General features: G+C 35.5%; 1 protein-coding gene across 1 annotated transcript; it reads right to left on the reverse strand.

Annotated features, from left to right (window-relative positions):
- Nucleotides 1-1,571: 1,571 nt before the first annotated feature.
- phf10 (PHD finger protein 10) lies at nucleotides 1,572-18,353 on the reverse strand. The gene is made up of 12 exons (XM_046834429.1): nucleotides 18,227-18,353; nucleotides 16,798-16,904; nucleotides 15,757-15,887; nucleotides 15,030-15,113; nucleotides 12,459-12,601; nucleotides 11,211-11,360; nucleotides 9,272-9,381; nucleotides 7,239-7,392; nucleotides 6,185-6,304; nucleotides 3,277-3,385; nucleotides 2,298-2,486; nucleotides 1,572-1,988 (listed from the first exon to the last, which is right to left on the reverse strand). The coding sequence occupies exons 1-12, from the start codon at nucleotides 18,293-18,295 to the stop codon at nucleotides 1,903-1,905; spliced, it is 1,452 nt and encodes a 483-aa protein (XP_046690385.1). The 5' UTR covers nucleotides 18,296-18,353; the 3' UTR covers nucleotides 1,572-1,902.
- Nucleotides 18,354-18,612: the final 259 nt, after the last annotated feature.

The following is an 18,612-nucleotide window of genomic DNA, read 5'->3' on the forward strand; positions in this document are numbered from 1 at the left end:
TCTTAAAGTGATGAATTGTGCAGATGAATCTTGAATGCCACTAATGATGGCGAGTTTACGGCATCAGATTAACCAATTTATCAGCTAGTTCTCGAAAATTGGTCAAAGGTGAATCTTGTAAACAAGAAACGAACGAATACTATTACAGTACAGTAAAAGAGTAAATCCTCTTGCTATCAATATAAATCAAATATGCATTAAAATATTTTTTTTTATAAAAATTCTGCCTAATGCATTTTCAATTAATGTAAACCAAACCATAGTTTATATCAGGAAATACTAAAACTGTGCACCATCATACTGACAACATGAATAAACATTTTGACGATCTTGTATCTAAACAATGACAAAACGACTTGCTAATCTGATGTCAATGAGATGTTCATTGACATACTTACTTTTGAGAGATGAACTAAGGATTTTTTTTTAAAAGTGCATTCTTTTGTAAGAAATTCAAATTGTACAAATTGTTTGGAGACTTGCACTTACTGGTTTGCAAATATTAAGACTGATTCAAGAAATGCTCCAAAACTACGAAAAACTGTAAAAGAAAAAAAACTCCAGAGACAGGTTTACGTGCTCTGTCTCCATCTAGCGGGACATTCAGGCACCTACTCAAAGGCCCTGAAGCAACCTGAAATCACGGCCTTTTAATTAAAACAACTGAGCTACCACACACACTCAAATGTGCCTTTTGAACATCTCATTTTATATCTAGTGTACGTTTTGTTGTTATAATCCCCTCCACTTTTCTGGAAAGATACATCACTCTTTTTTTTTTTTGGTTTGTTTTTTGGAGTGTGCATGTGATGTGTGTGCACATGTGAATGTATGTGAGATTCATTCATCCACAAGGTTGTTAGTAAAGTCAGGTACTGATGTAGGTGAGGTGAGGAGGTCTGGGGTAGACAGTGTTCACATTCATCCCAAAAGTGTTTAATAGGGTTCAGGTCAGCGCCCTATAGCAGGAGATCTTCCATATGTTCATGGGGTTTTGCCATGCTGAAACAGGTTTGGGTCTCCTAGTTAAAGTGAAGGGATAATTTAATTTGATGTCCCAGTTTGCAGAAGAACCACAGATGGTTGGAAAATTCAGGCGTCCTAAAATCTTTCCCCATATAGTGTGTAATACATGAAGTAAATCATGTAGAAATCATACATTATTTCTTAATTAAAATACTGGTAACCAACAGGTCACATTTAAACAAATTATTATTAGATGGACAATATGATTGCTTCTCTATGTGAAGTAAAGCAATCACTGTGTCTGGTTTAAATACTGTACTGTTTTGCACCTTTCAGACAATTTATGTAATCCTCTGTGTAGGTATGCTTAGTTGTAGTTCATTCTGTGCTGTCTCATAGTCCTGCAGGTTGGTTCTGGAGGAACGTTGTTTCATTTCAAGCTGTATTTTTTGTCAATTTAACCTCTTTACCTGATTACAGAAACTAACTGCCAGGTGCCTGATATCACTGCTTAATTAAACTTAACCTCATCAGAGCTTTCACACTGGAGGGAAATCAAGCACAGATTTCTAAAAGAGCTTACAGATTAGTAACCACCAGCAGACCACCATTGTTTCCTTTATTTTAGACATTTGCTACCTTTTGGTCATGATAAGCAAAATAGTCCTGACTAAAGAGAGATCCACAATACGGGAACAATTTACACTTTATTTTACAAAAAGAGTTATAAAAACAAAAAAAAACAAAACAAAGAAACAGCTGTGCGTTATTAGCCTTCCCAAACAAATAATAATAAAAAATAAAATAAAATAAAAAACACCCACCCACACAAACAAAAGAATGTATGTTTAGTCTTTCAGTTACAGATCAAGATAAGCTGCCAAACACACACACACACACACACACACAAAACAGCACCTGATTGGCATTTCTCAATTAAACTTTTTTAAATTTTTTAGGCGTTTTGCCTTTCTTCTTGGGTGATGAAATGTCCTTGTGGCAGCAATCACAAACCCAACAACCTAAAACAAAAACAGAGCACATAATTCGACAAAGCAACCGAAAGACGCACAATATTTCCGTGCCGAATGACTCAAAGCTGTTCAGTAAAAAAAGCATATGAATCAATCATCTGTAATGAAGCTGAAGATCACAGGACAGAGTGCAATTGTTTTACATCCATCAAGAGCAGTCACAAGTGAAGCATATGAAATTTTATACACTTTTATTATTTCAAAGTCATTTTGGATTCTCTGAACAAATTGGAATATATTAATCTGATATGTAGTAACCAAGAATAGTGACTAAGCGCACGATTGGGCGCCGCTTACCCAGTGGAATAGAGTCCATTCCCACACAGAAGGTGTGGAAACCGCGGTCGCACGTATCGCAGAACATCATTTCCTCCTCGTGATGGGGCTGCTCACACACTGTGCATGTCTTACACTCCATACACTGCCATGGGTACGTCTTGATTAGCGCCACCAACTCTGCGCTCATGTCCAAGCAGGACGGGTGACCTGGATACACAAACAGTTCTCCCTCAATGCACATACATACGCACAAATTTCACTCTTAACTTCAATGAGCAGAGACGGCAAAGACGTGAAAAAAATACCCCCTCCCCCACTGTTTTTCAAGATGGAAAAAAATCTACAAATGAAGTAAATAAATAAAAACCTCAATTATTCATTTTATTTTAAAATAAGTTTTTTATTTGAACCCTGTTAAAAAACATCCATGTCTACAAAAAAATCCCTTTCTCATGAAAATGCTGTAGGAACATGGGTAATGTTACACTATTTGAACAAAAGTTTGTGGACACCTGACTATAAGATTCGTATTTGCTTTCTGGACATCCCATTGCACATTTAGTCCCCGTTTGCTGTTATAATAATCTCCACTCTCAAATGCAGTGTGCATTTGGAGATTTTGTATTCATTCTACAAGGGCATTAGTAAAGTCAGGTAGTGATGTAGGTAAGGTGAGGTGAGGAAGCCTGGAGTGCAGTCAGTGTTCACATTCATCCCAAAGGTTTAAATAAGATTGAAGTCATGAAGTCAGAGCTCTAGAACAGGCCACTCAAGATCTTTCACTCCAAGCCATGTGAAGCACAGGATCATTATCATGTTGGAACAGGATTAGGGCTCCTAATGCAACTGCATCCAAGGACATCCTATACAATTGTGTACCTGTAACTTTCTGGTAACAGATGTTGGATAAGACAGGTGCCCCAATACTTTTATCCATATAGTGTATGCTTTTTAATAAATATTTAAGGCAAAAAAGGCATTTGAAGTATTTACTTACCACTGTTCTGGCATTGAGAGCAGTGGATGAGTGTCTCCGGCTTGCCCTTCTTGTTGGACTCCTTACCCTTCTGGCATATGCCACATATAGCATAGGGAATGACTTTAGGCTGCAAGGGCAGAGCAATGCTATAAAAAGCCATGGCAACCAAAAGGTCCTACATTTCCCATAAGACTCTGTGGTCCTGGGCCGTACACACCAAGATACTAATACGACTTTTCATAAGTTCAGGTCTTCAGTGAAGGCCAAAGTACAGAAACCTAAACAGCACGATAAGTGTAAGGATTTCAGGAAATCAGTGGCAGTAGGCACATAGAATATGAGATAGCAGTCTGGGGTCATATGGCATTAAGATCGTAAACATACAGCTGTGTCTTCAGTGTCCTCAGGGCAGTAAGTATTGTGTTTTTAATTTTCTTTGACACATTAAATAAATGCATCTCAAATATAACTAGAACCATTCAGTTTTGTTTGCAGTTTTGTTCATGAAACCTCAGAAACAAAATAATAACAGTCTAATAGGTGCAAACAATTTGTACAGCTTTTACCCAAGAAGGCAAAATGTTTATTTCCTCACTGTCAAGTACAGCTTATGAGCTTCCACTTACCAAAAATCCAAAACCAATGTCATAACTAACATGAAAAGGAACAATGGAAGGGAAAAAAAAGCATTTCATCTCTCATGCTTTAAGAGCACAAATGAAACACTTAATTTAAAATGAGACTAAATATTTTCCACAAAAAAAAATCTCTGCAATCTACTTTTCTTTGAAATTGTTTTATTTAAACGCTTCACTAATATGCAGGTCTAACAGGTCAGAGACCAAACTAGAAAAACTGCTAGAAAGAGCAGAGTCAGGACATCAGCAAATGCAAAGTTGGAAGGGCAAGTTGCAGGTCAGACAAAGTTTCACTGATTATAAAGCTCGCAGTTAAGTCAACATCAGGATATACGCCTTCATTCGGTCACAGTAAGAGATGCTCTAATGCAGTGAAAAGGAATTACAAACAGAGGAAACAATCATCACTATAAAAGACATTGCACTGGAACACTCAAAAAGGACAAGGAGTTGGAGAAGAGATGAAAAGTACGTTATCATCCTGTACAGAGAATGGATCAACAGAAGCTGTACCTGGCATGATTAACACAAAATAATGTCTAATAATATAAAATAATTGCATTTTAGTTGATTTATGAATATATTCTGGTAGTGTTTTATTTTTAAAGTGGGGTTATGGGGGGCATTTGTAGAGAAGGAACAAAAGTTTAATAATATGTGGTACATATTAAAATGAGTCTTATGGGTTTTTTTTCCATTCAAACATGCTGCAAATGTACACTAAATAGCAGTTTTTAATTAATTTTTTTAAAGAATACTTCTTTGATTGTTATTTCTTCGCATATCCCAGCGATGTTGGAAGCTGGGGTCAGAGCACAGGGTCAGCCATGATACAGTACCCCTGGAGCACAGAGTGGCAGCTTAGTGATACTGTAACCCGAGGCCTTAAACAGCTACAATCTACCTAAATTTGTGTTATATATGCTAATGCAGCACAAACCAAATGCAAGTTTGTAGGAAATATAGACATTGTTCCTTGCAAACCTGGACGAATTTTTTTTTTTTATAGAATAGGGTCTGTTTTCATGAGGTAGATATGTTAGAATCAGAGTGATGGAGCTGATAACTTGTGTGTGCAAAAAATATAAGAGATTTGGATTTACATCGAGAAGCAGGCCTCGATAGAAAAGAACGATATGAAAACAACCAATTTTACACAGGCAGAGACTCCTGTAATGGTAACGACTCAACAAAGCATGAAAGGATTAGAAGAACTACAGAACACTGATTATTACTGAGATGTGCAAACCTTTTCCACAAAATACTTATAATTAGTTTTTTGTTTTTTTAAACAGTGCTTGTCCTAGTGAAGGTATACCTTTTGTTGATCCAAAGTGCTTTGACATTAGCAAAAACAAAAATGCTGATCAGCCAAGAAATGCTTGGTGTCTTAAGTTTCCTTTTTTCAGTTTTGGAGCTATGAGGCAGAATATAACTAAGTTCACTACAGCTAAAAGCTAAAATAAAAAGCAAACATGGCTTGGCTGGTCGACTACAGAATCATTGCCATTCATTTTACCAAAACTGTTTCATGTCGAACAGTTATGTGAAACACTTGCATGCTACAACATCGTGTAGGTGAATTCCACTGAAAAATGACATATATTATTCTTAACTGTTTTTTTACCAATAATTCTAGAGGAAAAAAAAAAAAAAAAACTTTTTTTTGAGAAAAATAAAATCCAAATTAAAATCTTTTTTTTTTTTTTTTACATCACTGGCATTTGTTTGTTTAAGGAGTGTAAGCTTAATTTTTTCACATAATAAATATAAATCTTTAAAAAATAAGCAGCCAATCATGTCATCTTTCAGCTTAACTGACCAAGAGGTATTTCTTAACATTTGTTCATAAGGTAGGGGTAAATTGCTAATAAATAAATAAAAAATAATAATAAAAAAAAAAAAGATTAAAAAAAAAAAAATGAATAAAATTAAAACCAATGTGTGCAACTCAGCATTAAAACCTTAAAGTAACAACAATGCCACATTACTGGCATGAACATTATTGCTCCCAAAGTCTGTGTTGAAAAAGTGACCTCTCAAAAGACTGCATGGTACCAAACAAGTACCACTATTGGAAAATAAAGTTCCCTTGATGATTGCAGTCCCAAAAAAAGGGAAAAATTGCCTGTATGTGTGTGAGCATGTGTTGGTTGTTTAAAATTATAGCGTCGCACAGACTCAGGTCTGATGAAAAGAGGTGGATTTCTCATGTGAAAGTGCTAGAAAAAAACTAGGAAGGCAAAATTAAGGGGAAGAAAAAAATATCAGGGGCTTTTGTCTTCTACCTTGTACCCAGGAACAGATTTGTGTTGGAGGGAGCGTGGAATGGCGTCTTTGCTTTTGCCTTTGGACTGGACCCCACTGTCCTGGCTGTCTCCGTCTGAGGTGTTTCCTGTTGAACTGTCCTGTGTGGAAAATGCAACAGTTTTAACATGTAAGATTAACATGTAAGATTATGTAAGATTATTGTAAGATTATTGAATACGGTCATCTATTATTATGCATGGCAGCATCTTAGTAGACTCATCCTATACATAGACTCAAGTCTCTTACCCCAGTCAAAGTGGACGAGATTCTGCAGCAAATTTCAGCGACAACCATACAAGTGATTTTTTTAGATTTTACATTCTTTTAAGCTTTGCAGCATAAAACAGTATATTGCACACTGCAATAACCGATGCCTCTCTATATTGCATATGAAGGGTAACACAGGTGACAGGTCCATCTTCTATTGGTCACGAGTCTTCATGTGAGAAAAATTCATGTGATTATGTGATAAAGTAAGAGGTCACTAAAACTTATACTGTGAAATATATTTAATTATGAATATTTGCATTCTGGTCTTCAGCATTCATATAAGCATACATACATGCATGCATGCATGCATACATAAATAAATAAAAAGATAAAGGCAAGTCAATGAAACAAAAAAATGTAGTGCCCCTTAACACACTCATAGGAACCAATAATGGGCTAGGGTCACTTTAATAGGAGAAAGAGAGTTGGTTTCCCTCCCTCAAAGAGAACACAGACAATTTTTCTCTAATGGACTTCTGACCAATGATGGCTGTTGCTTCATTCAAACTTCTGGATGATGAGGCGAATGCTTTTCTGTTGAAAGAAATCCTTAGTTTTCCCAACCAAAAAATGCAATATCTGTGATGCTGTCTAACAAAATTTTAATGTGGTCCTCCTTTAAAATTATAAATAGGTACCAATAAAAATATTTTAAAAGAAAAGAGTGTTCATTTTCATTGGTATTTAAGTTTGTAATATTGTGAATGTTTGTCCCCATCTACAGCTGATAAAAACATAATGAGAAACATAAAAACATCTTACAGATGAGCCCTTGTTCTTCTTGGTGTCATCCCCCTTTCCATCTTCGCCATCATCCGAATCGCCATCACTCTCTGGTGCGGGCAGTTCAGGGTCCAGTGGAGGCTCATACAAAGCTGTGTTTAATGGCAGATAGCGCAGCTCATTAGGAGAATACCTGCAAGCACAAACAGGTTATATGTATGTGATTGTATGCAAATAAGGCCACAGGTGCTGTGACAAGTAAGAGTCAGGAGTTTCTTCCATCATTTATTCTCCCAAAATGTTTTGCTTGCTGAACTGTACAGTGCGCCAGGAAAGTATTCACAGCGATTCACTTTTCCCACATTTTGTTATGTTACAGCCTTATTCCAAAATGGATTACATTTATCATTTTCCTCAAAATTCTACAAACAATACCCTATAATGACAATGTAAAAAAAAAAGTTAGAAATCTTTGCAAGTTTATTAAAAATAAAAAACAAGAAAAAAAAAAGAAAAAGAAAAATCACATGTACATAAGTATTCACAGCCTTTGCCTTATCCCTTTGCTGAAAACAACTTTGGCACCAATTACAGCCTTAACTCCGAGTATGATGCTACAAGCACATCTATTTTTGGGCACTTTTTCTGATTCTTCTTTGCAGAACCTCTCAAGCTCCATCAGGTTGGATGGGAGTGTCAGTGCAAAGCCATTTTCAGATCATTCCAGAGATGTTCAATCAGGTTCAAGTCTGGGCTCTGGCTGGGCCACTCAAGGATATTTTAAAAGAGTCATCCCATGGCCATTTCTTTGTTATCTTGACTGTGTGTTTAGGGTCATTGTCCTGTTGGCTGATGAACCGTCGCCCCAGTCTGAGGTCCAGAGCACTCTGAAGCAGGTTTTTAATCAAGGATGTGTCTGTACATTGCTGCATTCATCTTTCCCTCCATCCTGACTAGTCTCTGAATTCCTGCAAATGAAAAACATTCCCCCAGGATGATGCTGCCACCACCATGCTTCACTGTAGGGATGGTACAGAGCAGTGCCTTGTTTCCTCCAGACATGATGCATGGCATTATGGCAAAAGTTCAATCTTTGTTTCTAATGGTCTGAGAATCTTTCAGGTGCTTTTTGGCAAACTCCAGGCAGGCTGTCAAGTTTCTTTGACTGAGCAGTGGCTTCCATCTGGCCACTCTAAAATACAGGCCTGATTCATGAAGTGCTGCAGAGATGGTGGTTGTTCTGGAAGATTCTCCACAGAGGAGAAAAGAACTGGAGTTCTTTTAAAATCGGGTTCTTGGTCACCTGTTGTCTGATGTCTACAGACAATTCCTTGGACTTCATGGCTTGGTGGGACCTTATATAGACAGGTGTGTGTCTTTTCAAATCATGTCCAATCAACTAAATTTACCACAGGTTGACTCCATCCAATTTGTAGAAACATCTTAACAGTGGAAACAAGGTAAATTTTGAGCATCATGGCAAAGGCTGTGAATACTTATGCACATGTAATTAATAATTTTTTTTACAAACTGGAAAGATTTCAAACAATCTTCTTTCACATTGTCATTATGGGGTATTGTTTGTGGAATGTTAAGGAAAAATAACGTAAAAAAATGTAAAGTGCTGTGAATACTTTCCGGATGCACTGTACGGTCATGCTAGGTAGATACCACTAAGGAGCAATCAAAACAAGTTGAGAACTGATTGGTGGCTTGATCACTACATTTCAAAGTCAAATATATTTTTACTCAACTACATTTTGCGAAGTATAAGTAAAAGTCTGCCCAAATTAAAATACTTCAGTAATGTAAAGATACGTGAAATAACTACTTAAATACAGAAAATAATTACATTTGTTTTGTTACTGTACACCACTGCACCTGATATACAAAGACATATAAAGACATTTATACTTAGTACTTTGAAGAAGAAAAAAATAATAATAAATTGAAGGTTAAGAAACATTAAGGCATGAACGTAGACTACAATGTTACTTCTGTGATCAGGTTTAATCAGTGTAACTACACTAACATATAGGAGTTAATTCAGTTACGAAACGATTCTATCACACCTTTTGTAGTACTCCTGGAATTGTCCTGGAATAAGAGCAACTGGGTAGGGCCCAGTCTTTGTCCTTTCTGGTGGGAGGACTTTGTATTTCCCTTGAGGTACTTGAATGATCTGTGTGGGGGGAAAAATAAAAAATGAAAAGTTTGTGACATTTCAGTTCAACATAATGTATAAAGAAATTAGAGTTTGACAGAGCCACAGGTTTCGCTTATTAATCGGGACACCGATATTAAATTGCTGGACCTATTGGCAAAAAAGAAATAAACAAAACATTTTTTTAAAATACACAATGATAGTAGACTTTCTCAAACGTAACACGGAAGAGAGTAGAGCGGCCTCTAGAAGTGAGTCACTGACACCACGCACTGTGTGTATGATTACCGTAATTTCCGGACTATTAAGCGCACCCAAATATAAGCCGCACCCACTGAATTTTACAAAGATTTTTATTTTGAACATAAATAAGCCGCACCTGTCTACACTGAAACTAATGAACTTTACACAGGCTTTAAGTAAAGACAGTGTTTGTTACACGGTGTAACGGGTGAAATATGTTGTGGCTCCTTTAAGAGCAGAGCGGCATTTTCGGAATAGAATGCCTAATTTTTCCGGTATTACTGCATGTGTACAAGACCGAGGAATATGTCCTTATTATTTTCTGATGCTGAAGTTTCAGAAGTTTCTTTGACTAACCCGTAACGCTGTTGCCAAGAATAATAAAAAAAGCACGAGTTTTGGAAACCTGTCTGTGCTTATGATTTCTGTTGAAACTGGAGTTAGTGAGCTCTCCCTTCACCCAGACTCAACGCGTTACAACAGCTTGTATCTAAACAGTAGCCGACCAAGTAAGTCATTGTTTACTGTCTTCCTCCTTTCTTTCACAAATATTTTTTATAGAGTTTATCTTTTGGCATCGTTGTGTGTTTAAAAATCACCATCGGCCGTGCAGCTCAGAACACAGGTGAAGTGCGTTTTTTCATGCCCCGTTCGGCAATTTCATTGGTCTAATGTTATGTCGCTCAGTTTTTGGCTTGAAGTTTGTGAAACCGGGAAAAACCCAGGAAAATCCATAAATTAGCCACTTCGTTGTTTAAGCCACGGGGTTCAAAACGTGGGGAAAAAAGTAGCGGCTTATAGTCCGGAAAATACGGTAGTTCATAGCGCATTAACTAAAGTTAACATATAAAATAAAAACTAACTTAGTTTAAAAATGTATTAGTAAATATTGTAATTAAGAAATAAACAATAATTCTAAAGTATTTTTTAACTTCAGTTACATCTTTAAATGTCTTCACAAAGGACTGGGCATTTAAATTGCTTTTATCTTTGTAATAAAGTTCAGTGTGTTTGTTTCTACCAGCATACATTTAAAAAAAAACTATGGGTTGATTAATCAAATTCTGCAAGTATGATACTATCAGTATCAGTAAAATCCACTATCAGACCTCTAAAAGAACGGCATGGGCATAATAAGCAATATATAGCCTCTAAAGGGATCCTAGCACAGAATCATCAAAATAGTACAAAAGCCTATATCTAAGGACATGAAATAAAATAAACATAAAATGTAAAAAATGAATGACTGTATTAAATGACACAAAAATAAAACATTACCAGTTCATAACCTGTGTGATCAAAGGGATTCATCAGACTTTCATTCATCAATAAAAAAATGTCCAATGTTATTAGACATATTACACAAAAAAAAAGTAAATACATGAACACTAATAATCTCTGCATACACTTATACATGTTAAAATAAATGTGGAAAGCTAAAACACTATGCCTCGAGGCAGTGCATCAGTTGGCTGCTGATCTGTGTTGTATAGGCTTTTAGATTAAAATCTGATATAATTCCTTAACTGTAACCTCTCAACAGAAACGTTAAGACTATGCAGATTTGACCGTTCCATTTCACCCTGCAGTATACGCAGTCTTACATGTGTTTGAAGATCAAAGTAGGCTCTTCTTTCCTCCATTCGCTCTCTGTTGAAGTTACTATTGAATTCTGCTGCTTTTTTGGCCGCTTTCTTGATATACTCTGGTACTTTGCTGGCTTCAACCTTTTGAGGATTTTGCTGCTGCAATTGCTACAAAGCCAAAAAACATAAAAAAAGGCATTATAAAAATATATCTAAATGGAAAAAGCAGGTTGAAATATTAGCAAAATATAAACATTTTAGTTAAATGTTGTCCTTTCTCTTAAAAAATAGTGGCGATATTTTAATTACTACTCTACGTTTCTTCTAATGGTTTGGAAGCAAAAGAATGATAGTAGTAGGTGTGGAGCCTGAATCCTATGTTATATCAGACAAGAGGGAGAGAGTAATCTATTAGCCTTAAATTGGTAACTAAAGGCTCAGTTCAGACCTTGTATTACCATACTCCCCTGGAGATATGATAAACAGCCAACAGACACAACTGGCACTATAAAAGCAACTCCAAAGACCACTCGCCACTCACACCATTTAAGCTGGAGAAGGCCTCTAATGCACGTTGTAAATCACATTTTTCCTCCGTATTTATTTTCAGATATGTCGCATTTATTGTAATGAGAGATGAGACAATGAATGACATTATGGTAGGTATGGTATGGTACTGCGGGACCTGACGCAAATGAGTGCGGTGGGATTTGATGAGTGAATGCGCTTGTGTGCGTTAAAACACTCATGTGTGCAGTACAATAATTTGCAGGAAATATAAACACTTAAAAAAACTTTTTTGTTACTACATTTAGTACAATATCAGTGTGCATATAGGTGGAGAGAATGGGTAAATGATATGGTACAGTGAGCGTGTGTGTTACAGGTCCGGTTAGAGAAATGAGTAAAATGGAGAGAATAGATTCGTGAGAGTTTAGACAGTTGCCGTAATCAGTCATTTTAAGGGCAGGCTCTGAATCATCCTTTAAATGTAAGTCAATGGGAGTTTTGGGGATTTAATTTAATCATCTGTTAAAATTTCTGGTGTAAGTATGATTTAGACACCACCCAGAGAGCTCGCTGAACCAACAATGAACACCACATCATCATATGACCTGAAACATGTATGTGCATATCATATGCCTATCAATATCAATATCATATGCCTACCAGAAAGGAGAAATAAATCCTCTACATCAGGCAGCTTTGATATAAAATATTAAATTGAATAAGCTAAAATAAGTTTATAAAATAAACGTTAATTACCGCATTTAGAGTGCTCACTGAGTACTCTTTGGTGATCCTCTGCCGCTCCCGCTCTTGAAGTATAACTGAGTACTCAGCATGTTTAGTTGGATACTCCTTAATCATTAGATCAATAACCTCGTCACTGCGCAAAGCCGTAAGCCCTAGTAGAAACAAAACAATCATAGAAATGCAGACACCTTATATTTGACCAGCTGCTTTTATTCAATAGAAGAATTGAATTAGAATTCAGGTTTAGCATTATGGCAAGCAAAAAAAAAAAAAAAAAAACCCTCGGATTGTATAACTATCTAAACTATACTATAACAATGTACACTATACAGACAAAGGTTTCTGGACACCTGACCATAAGATCCGTATGTGGTTTTTTTTTTTTTTAAGCACTTCACTCTAAAACATGTAAACCATATCCTAATAGAGCTGGCTTTGTGCACAGGGACACTGTCATGCCTGAACAGGTTTGGGTCTCCTAATTTATATGAAGCGAAAATTAAACACTATCACATCTGAACACATGTACAATTGTTTGCCTCCAACTTTGTGGTAACAGTTTGGAGAAGAAACATATGATTGGAAGATACAGGTGTCTCAATACTTTTGTCCATATAGTTTGACACAATATAAGTCTGTACATTTTAATATTTGTGTGTTATATATAAAATAAAAAAATTGAAATCCTACTAACAACCAACTTTTTTTTCCCCAGATATAATAAAGTAAGTAATGGTCGACCGATTAATTGGCACGAACAGCTGATTAGTTTGTTTTTACTCGTGAGACTGCGTGCTGCATAAAGAGAGCACGGTGACCAATAAATTATATGTATTAAATAATTTATTCACATTTTGTTTTATTTAGCACATTTTTATGATTCAGTAATGTTTTTTTATTTTTGCAATAAAGTTCAATACTATTTTACATAAAGTGTTTTTTTTTTATATTCAGCATCGATATTTAAAAACTATCGGTTATTTAATTGGCTATCGGTATCGATATAACATAGCTATCGGTATCAATAAACTAGCTATCCACTATTGGTCGAACTCTTGTATATAATTTCAGTAATATCTTACTAACAGACCACAGTATTGCTGAAACAATTCCGAGTAACACGAGTAATTTAAATACAAAAAAAAATGTTTAGTCTATTTAACTACACACAGAGCATTGTGTTTCCCCACAGACCAGTATTATTGATGCACCACCTGCTAAACTCTGGAATGCTCTGGGGAACACACTGCAGAATAAAAAAAATGGCGGAACGGAGAAAAAAAAACAGCGAGGAGAAGATTTATATAGAAGTCCCTTTCTGCCACATTAAAAAAAACTTTGCCTAATTCTGAATTTTTTTTTGCCAATCGGGCGGTGTCACCACCTCTCTAGTGCCAGAAAACTTTACACATTGAAAATTAAATACAATTAATAAAACAAAAGAATTGCATAGTATTAAACTAAGCCTCCGATCCCTGTAGAGAACTCTGTCTAACAATCAGCTCTGGAGGAGACGGAACATGGTTACCGGTGGATGCACCAGAAATGTTGGATGTTTACGAGAAATAAAGTGAGAATTGTGAGGAAATGATGAAATAATGAAATAAGAATTGCGAGAAAAATGTCAGAATTAGGCAAACATTTTTTATGTGGCGGAAACAGCCTTCCACAAGATTCAGGCCAAAGAGAACAATGGCAAGTTTCCATAGTTTGAAATCATTTTAAACTAAAACACAAAAATAACATTGTACAGTGCGTTTACTTTTTATTTAAAAAATAAATAAATTTATTACCATTTTGATATAATGGCAATTAAATGCACTAAATGGGTTTAGTTTTCACAGATGTTCTTATACGCAATTTTTAAGAATAAAATGTAAATTTTTCTAAAAAGGAAACAACATACATGATCATTTTAAGAGACCAGTCTTATTTTGTCTTGTATATTTAGTATTGCTCTTAAAGAAAGAAAAAGCACTTTTACAATTACTCAATTAATTGTTGCAATAATCGTTAGAATACACAATTACTAACACAATCAGTAGCTAAACAATCGATAGCTACAGCCCTTTTTTTTTTTTTTTATGAAAATATGATATGAGATCAGTAAAGAAATTTATAATGATCGTAATTAGGGATGCACCAAATTTTCAGCAGGCAAAAAATTTGGCAAAAAAATGACATACACATGAAATACAAACCCAAAATATGCTTATATTATATAAATAATATAAGCATATTTATTTATATATATAATATATATAAATGTTTTTTTTTTTTTTTAATTTGTGTGATGTTTTCCATAAAAAAAAAATTCAGTGTGATTATTGTAGTTTTTCAGTTCAAATTAATAAAATTTTAAAGTCTAATATTAATAAAATCTATTTAAAAAATATATTTTAAAATAAGCCATTTTTTGTTTCGGTTTTCAGACAAGTGATCCTGAATTTTTGGTTTCGGTTTAGAATTTTCAATCCCTAATCGTAACATATAAAAACATTATTATTGTTAAATGGTTAAATTGTACTAACCCAATTGAAAATACGTTTAAGATTTGTTATACATTGGAGAAAAGCTTACCTAGTGTACACTGCGTCTCTGTAATGACATTCTGTTCCCGAAGATAAAGTTTTTCTTTGTGAGATAAGTCCCTCCTTTCTAGGTCTAAATAAATTTAAAACACACACACACACACACACACACACACACACACACACACACACACACACACCATATTTGTGGATCAGATTCAGTCAAAAGGTCAATTATTTTGCAATGAGAGTATTGAAATCAAACAAAACATAATTTCACTGTCTCCATGCCTATACACTTCTAATGCCTTTTCTTCTGCAGAAAACAATGCCAGAATGTAGTTACCTACTAATAATTAACCATTTAAAGAAAACCCTAACAAAAGTGTCCGTTAATTGTCGTGTTCTAAAAATAAATACATTCTGTTGTTGGTAGTTTTTCTACCAACAACACAGGTCCACATGCTGCCGCAAACCAGACTAGACCAGGTAGCTCAGGCTATCCCAATTTTCACTGCACATTTAAATAATAAGATGCAATTTGTTCAGAGTTTGACCCTGATTTTAGGAGGAGCCTGGTTTAGGTGTCCCAAGCATTTGTGTGTTTGTGCTGAATGTTTAAATTAAACAATACTAAAAATACAAATGATGTACGTCTGTCCCGCACTTAAGAAGACAGACATGAAAGCAATATTTATCAGTTATTCCAGGTCATTTCTTTCAGAAGCAGAGAAATACGCTAATGCATGTGTGGGAGATGCACACTTGGGCATTACCTGGATATTTCCGCTTAAACGAGGTGACTCCTAAATACTCGCTGACTTGTTCTTGCAGCATATAATATTCTCCTGAATCATCCGGCGGCCACTTGTACTCAGTCAGATTCTCAGCAGGAAAATACGTCGGCCTGTAACAAGGCACAGAAAATGTAAAATGTAAAAGAGGGAGAAATTTGATCGCAAAAGCCACAGGATTTTCAGTAATCTCTAAACAGATGTGCCTATGTGGCTTCTCACAATGCATGAGAAGTACAGGAACAACATACATATGAATGTTCTAATCAAAATACCACATGGAACAACTTCTAATTTAATTACAATATGCTGAAACAATACAAAAACACCAACTTGTTTATAGTGTTTTTTTAGCATCTATTGCACTAGCTTTGCCTGATAGCTACTGAAATAAATTTAATGAAAAACAAGTTTTTAAAAACACTTTTCCACCTGTGAAGCACAGTTTCCACACACGTGCAAACCCTTTTTATTGTTAATAGTTAATGTCTAGGCATATAGACAGCCCTGATGCAGGTAACCCCTCTATATAGTACACTGTTGTTTAAATACAGCTATCCATCATAGAGTTAATGGAGATATAAAGTCTTAAATATTCAATTTGGACGGTACTAATTGTATGTGTGTAAAGGTATACGTATTCGTACCAAAATTTTTCAGAATGTGGCTTTCGGTTCTGTACACAGGTGTACCGATTGCAATCCTTTTTAGGTGCAAAACATAGTTACAATCAGAGTTCCCTCAGGAACGTATTAAGAGGCGGACCGCAAGTTTGTTTAGTCTCCGCCTAGTACTGGAGTGCATTTTTTTTATTTTTATTAAACTTCAAAACATACACAACAATTCCAGGGGTATAGAAAATAAACTAGATTTAGCGCAGTGTCACTGTGGCTTTAAAAAATAAAAACTTAACATCCAGATTTAAAAAAACAAAACAGCAGGCCCTGGCATCATGTCCGGATGTGATGCTAGTCAACGTGTGAAATATGAAATCAGTGACTTAAACAGGGTAAAAGCTCATACCCCAGTTCATGGCTGGTAGTGTCACAGCTCCTCGAGCTGTCCCCTGAGCCCATTCTGCGTCTCTTGGGTGCCTGGCTTCCATCGCTCGAATTCTCTTCTGTATCTTCCTAAAAAATAAATAATCATAATAATGATCATGATGGGAAATTTGAATCTGATCATTTTTTTCAGCTTACTGATGTGAGCTGACCGTTTTAAAACCAAACCTTAATTTAGAACTAATCCTTGATGTATGTATGTGTGTGTGTGTGTGTGTGTGTGTGTGTGTGTGTGTGTGTGTGTGTGTGTGTGGTCCCCCGGAACACCGCAGCCCCTATGATACCTTAGTAAAATCATCTAGACATTATCTCACTTTAATAAAATAATTTGTATTAAAAATGTTACAAGATTTGTTAGTGAAAGCTTAGTTATTCCTAACGTTCCTGAACATTCGGTCCCGATGCGGATTCGTTTGAATTTTAAGATAATCCGCAATTTGCTATTAGTTAGGTTCCAAATGACAACCCGCAAATTTACTATGTGTAACAGACAAATATAACAGGCATTTCTGTACTGGTAATATTCCTGCTGTGTTTGTGAACTTGGGACATGCAAGACTTCCAATACTGGCGTTGTATCGTTGTTGTGGTGTTGTATTTAACTTTAATGAAAACTTATTGTAGTGTGCTTCTGTTTAAATGAACAAGCGTGTGTTTGTTTGTTTTTTCAGTCAGATATCTTAGGATCACTGCATCATTCTTACTCTCTGAAAGAAAATCTTCAAAAACCTAAAGGAAAACCATCAGCATTCTCTTTTTTTAAAGGAGAGAAAACTTTGTGCCAATTTGCATACAGTTTGGGTAGTTGATTCGTTTGTTTAATATATTGATTGATTCATTCTATTAATTTTTTTTTTTACAACAAAAGAAATCTAAGCAATTGTATTATCATTATATTAATAATAGCGGCTTTCAAAAACTATACATATTGTAAAATCGCACAGAAACATTATATTCATTTGATTATAAGAACTGATCTTGGTATCAATATCGATATTAACAATCAAATGGTCTTAAGGGTATCAATGTTCTTCGTATGGAATCGAAAATAAATAAATGGCATCGCCCATCCCTATTGTAAACAGAAGGTCTGAGTAGTACAAAACTCCACCCTTTCGCCGATGCTAGTAAACAGCCTGCTGGTTATCTCACTATCGATGGCGTCTGAATTGATTCTCAGAGAGCGATGGTGCTTCTCAAATTAATCGCAAATATTTATATTTGTTTGTCAATACAATCAGCCAGGCCGGGAGCTTAGCAACCTAGCAAGACACAAAGAGGCCGGTATGATGCACGCACTTGTTTTTGACTTATCCACTAATTTTCTTACATAATTCATAAACCCTGAGAGAAACGTATCGAAAGGAACACTACGCAATAATTGCAAATACCTTTAAGGACTGTGCTCCGGGTGTCGCAGGATTACTATCGCACTGCCTCGGAGACAGAAGAGTCGCCATTTTAATTTGATCGGACCATTACAATAATTGCACTCCGGTTGGAAACTGCGGACAAAAGAAGCGTTCCGCCTGTAACCAGCAGGAATCATTCAATACTTCATTGCGGGTTCAATAAATTAATGAATAACGATGCAGATTCTATTTAACACATATGAATGATTATTTGTATTCAAGTATATAAAACTGTATGAAAATCTTTATTTAAGATAATTACTGCCTTTATCGGGGAAATTAACATTTACTTACAATAAATTATAAGCAAAAATAAAACGTGGACAATTGTGCGCTATCTACTGGTAAAACTGGGGCACTGCGAC

The sequence above is a fragment of the Silurus meridionalis genome, chromosome 2 (genome assembly GCF_014805685.1).
Source record: "Silurus meridionalis isolate SWU-2019-XX chromosome 2, ASM1480568v1, whole genome shotgun sequence".
In the NCBI taxonomy this organism is placed as follows: domain Eukaryota; kingdom Metazoa; phylum Chordata; class Actinopteri; order Siluriformes; family Siluridae; genus Silurus; species Silurus meridionalis.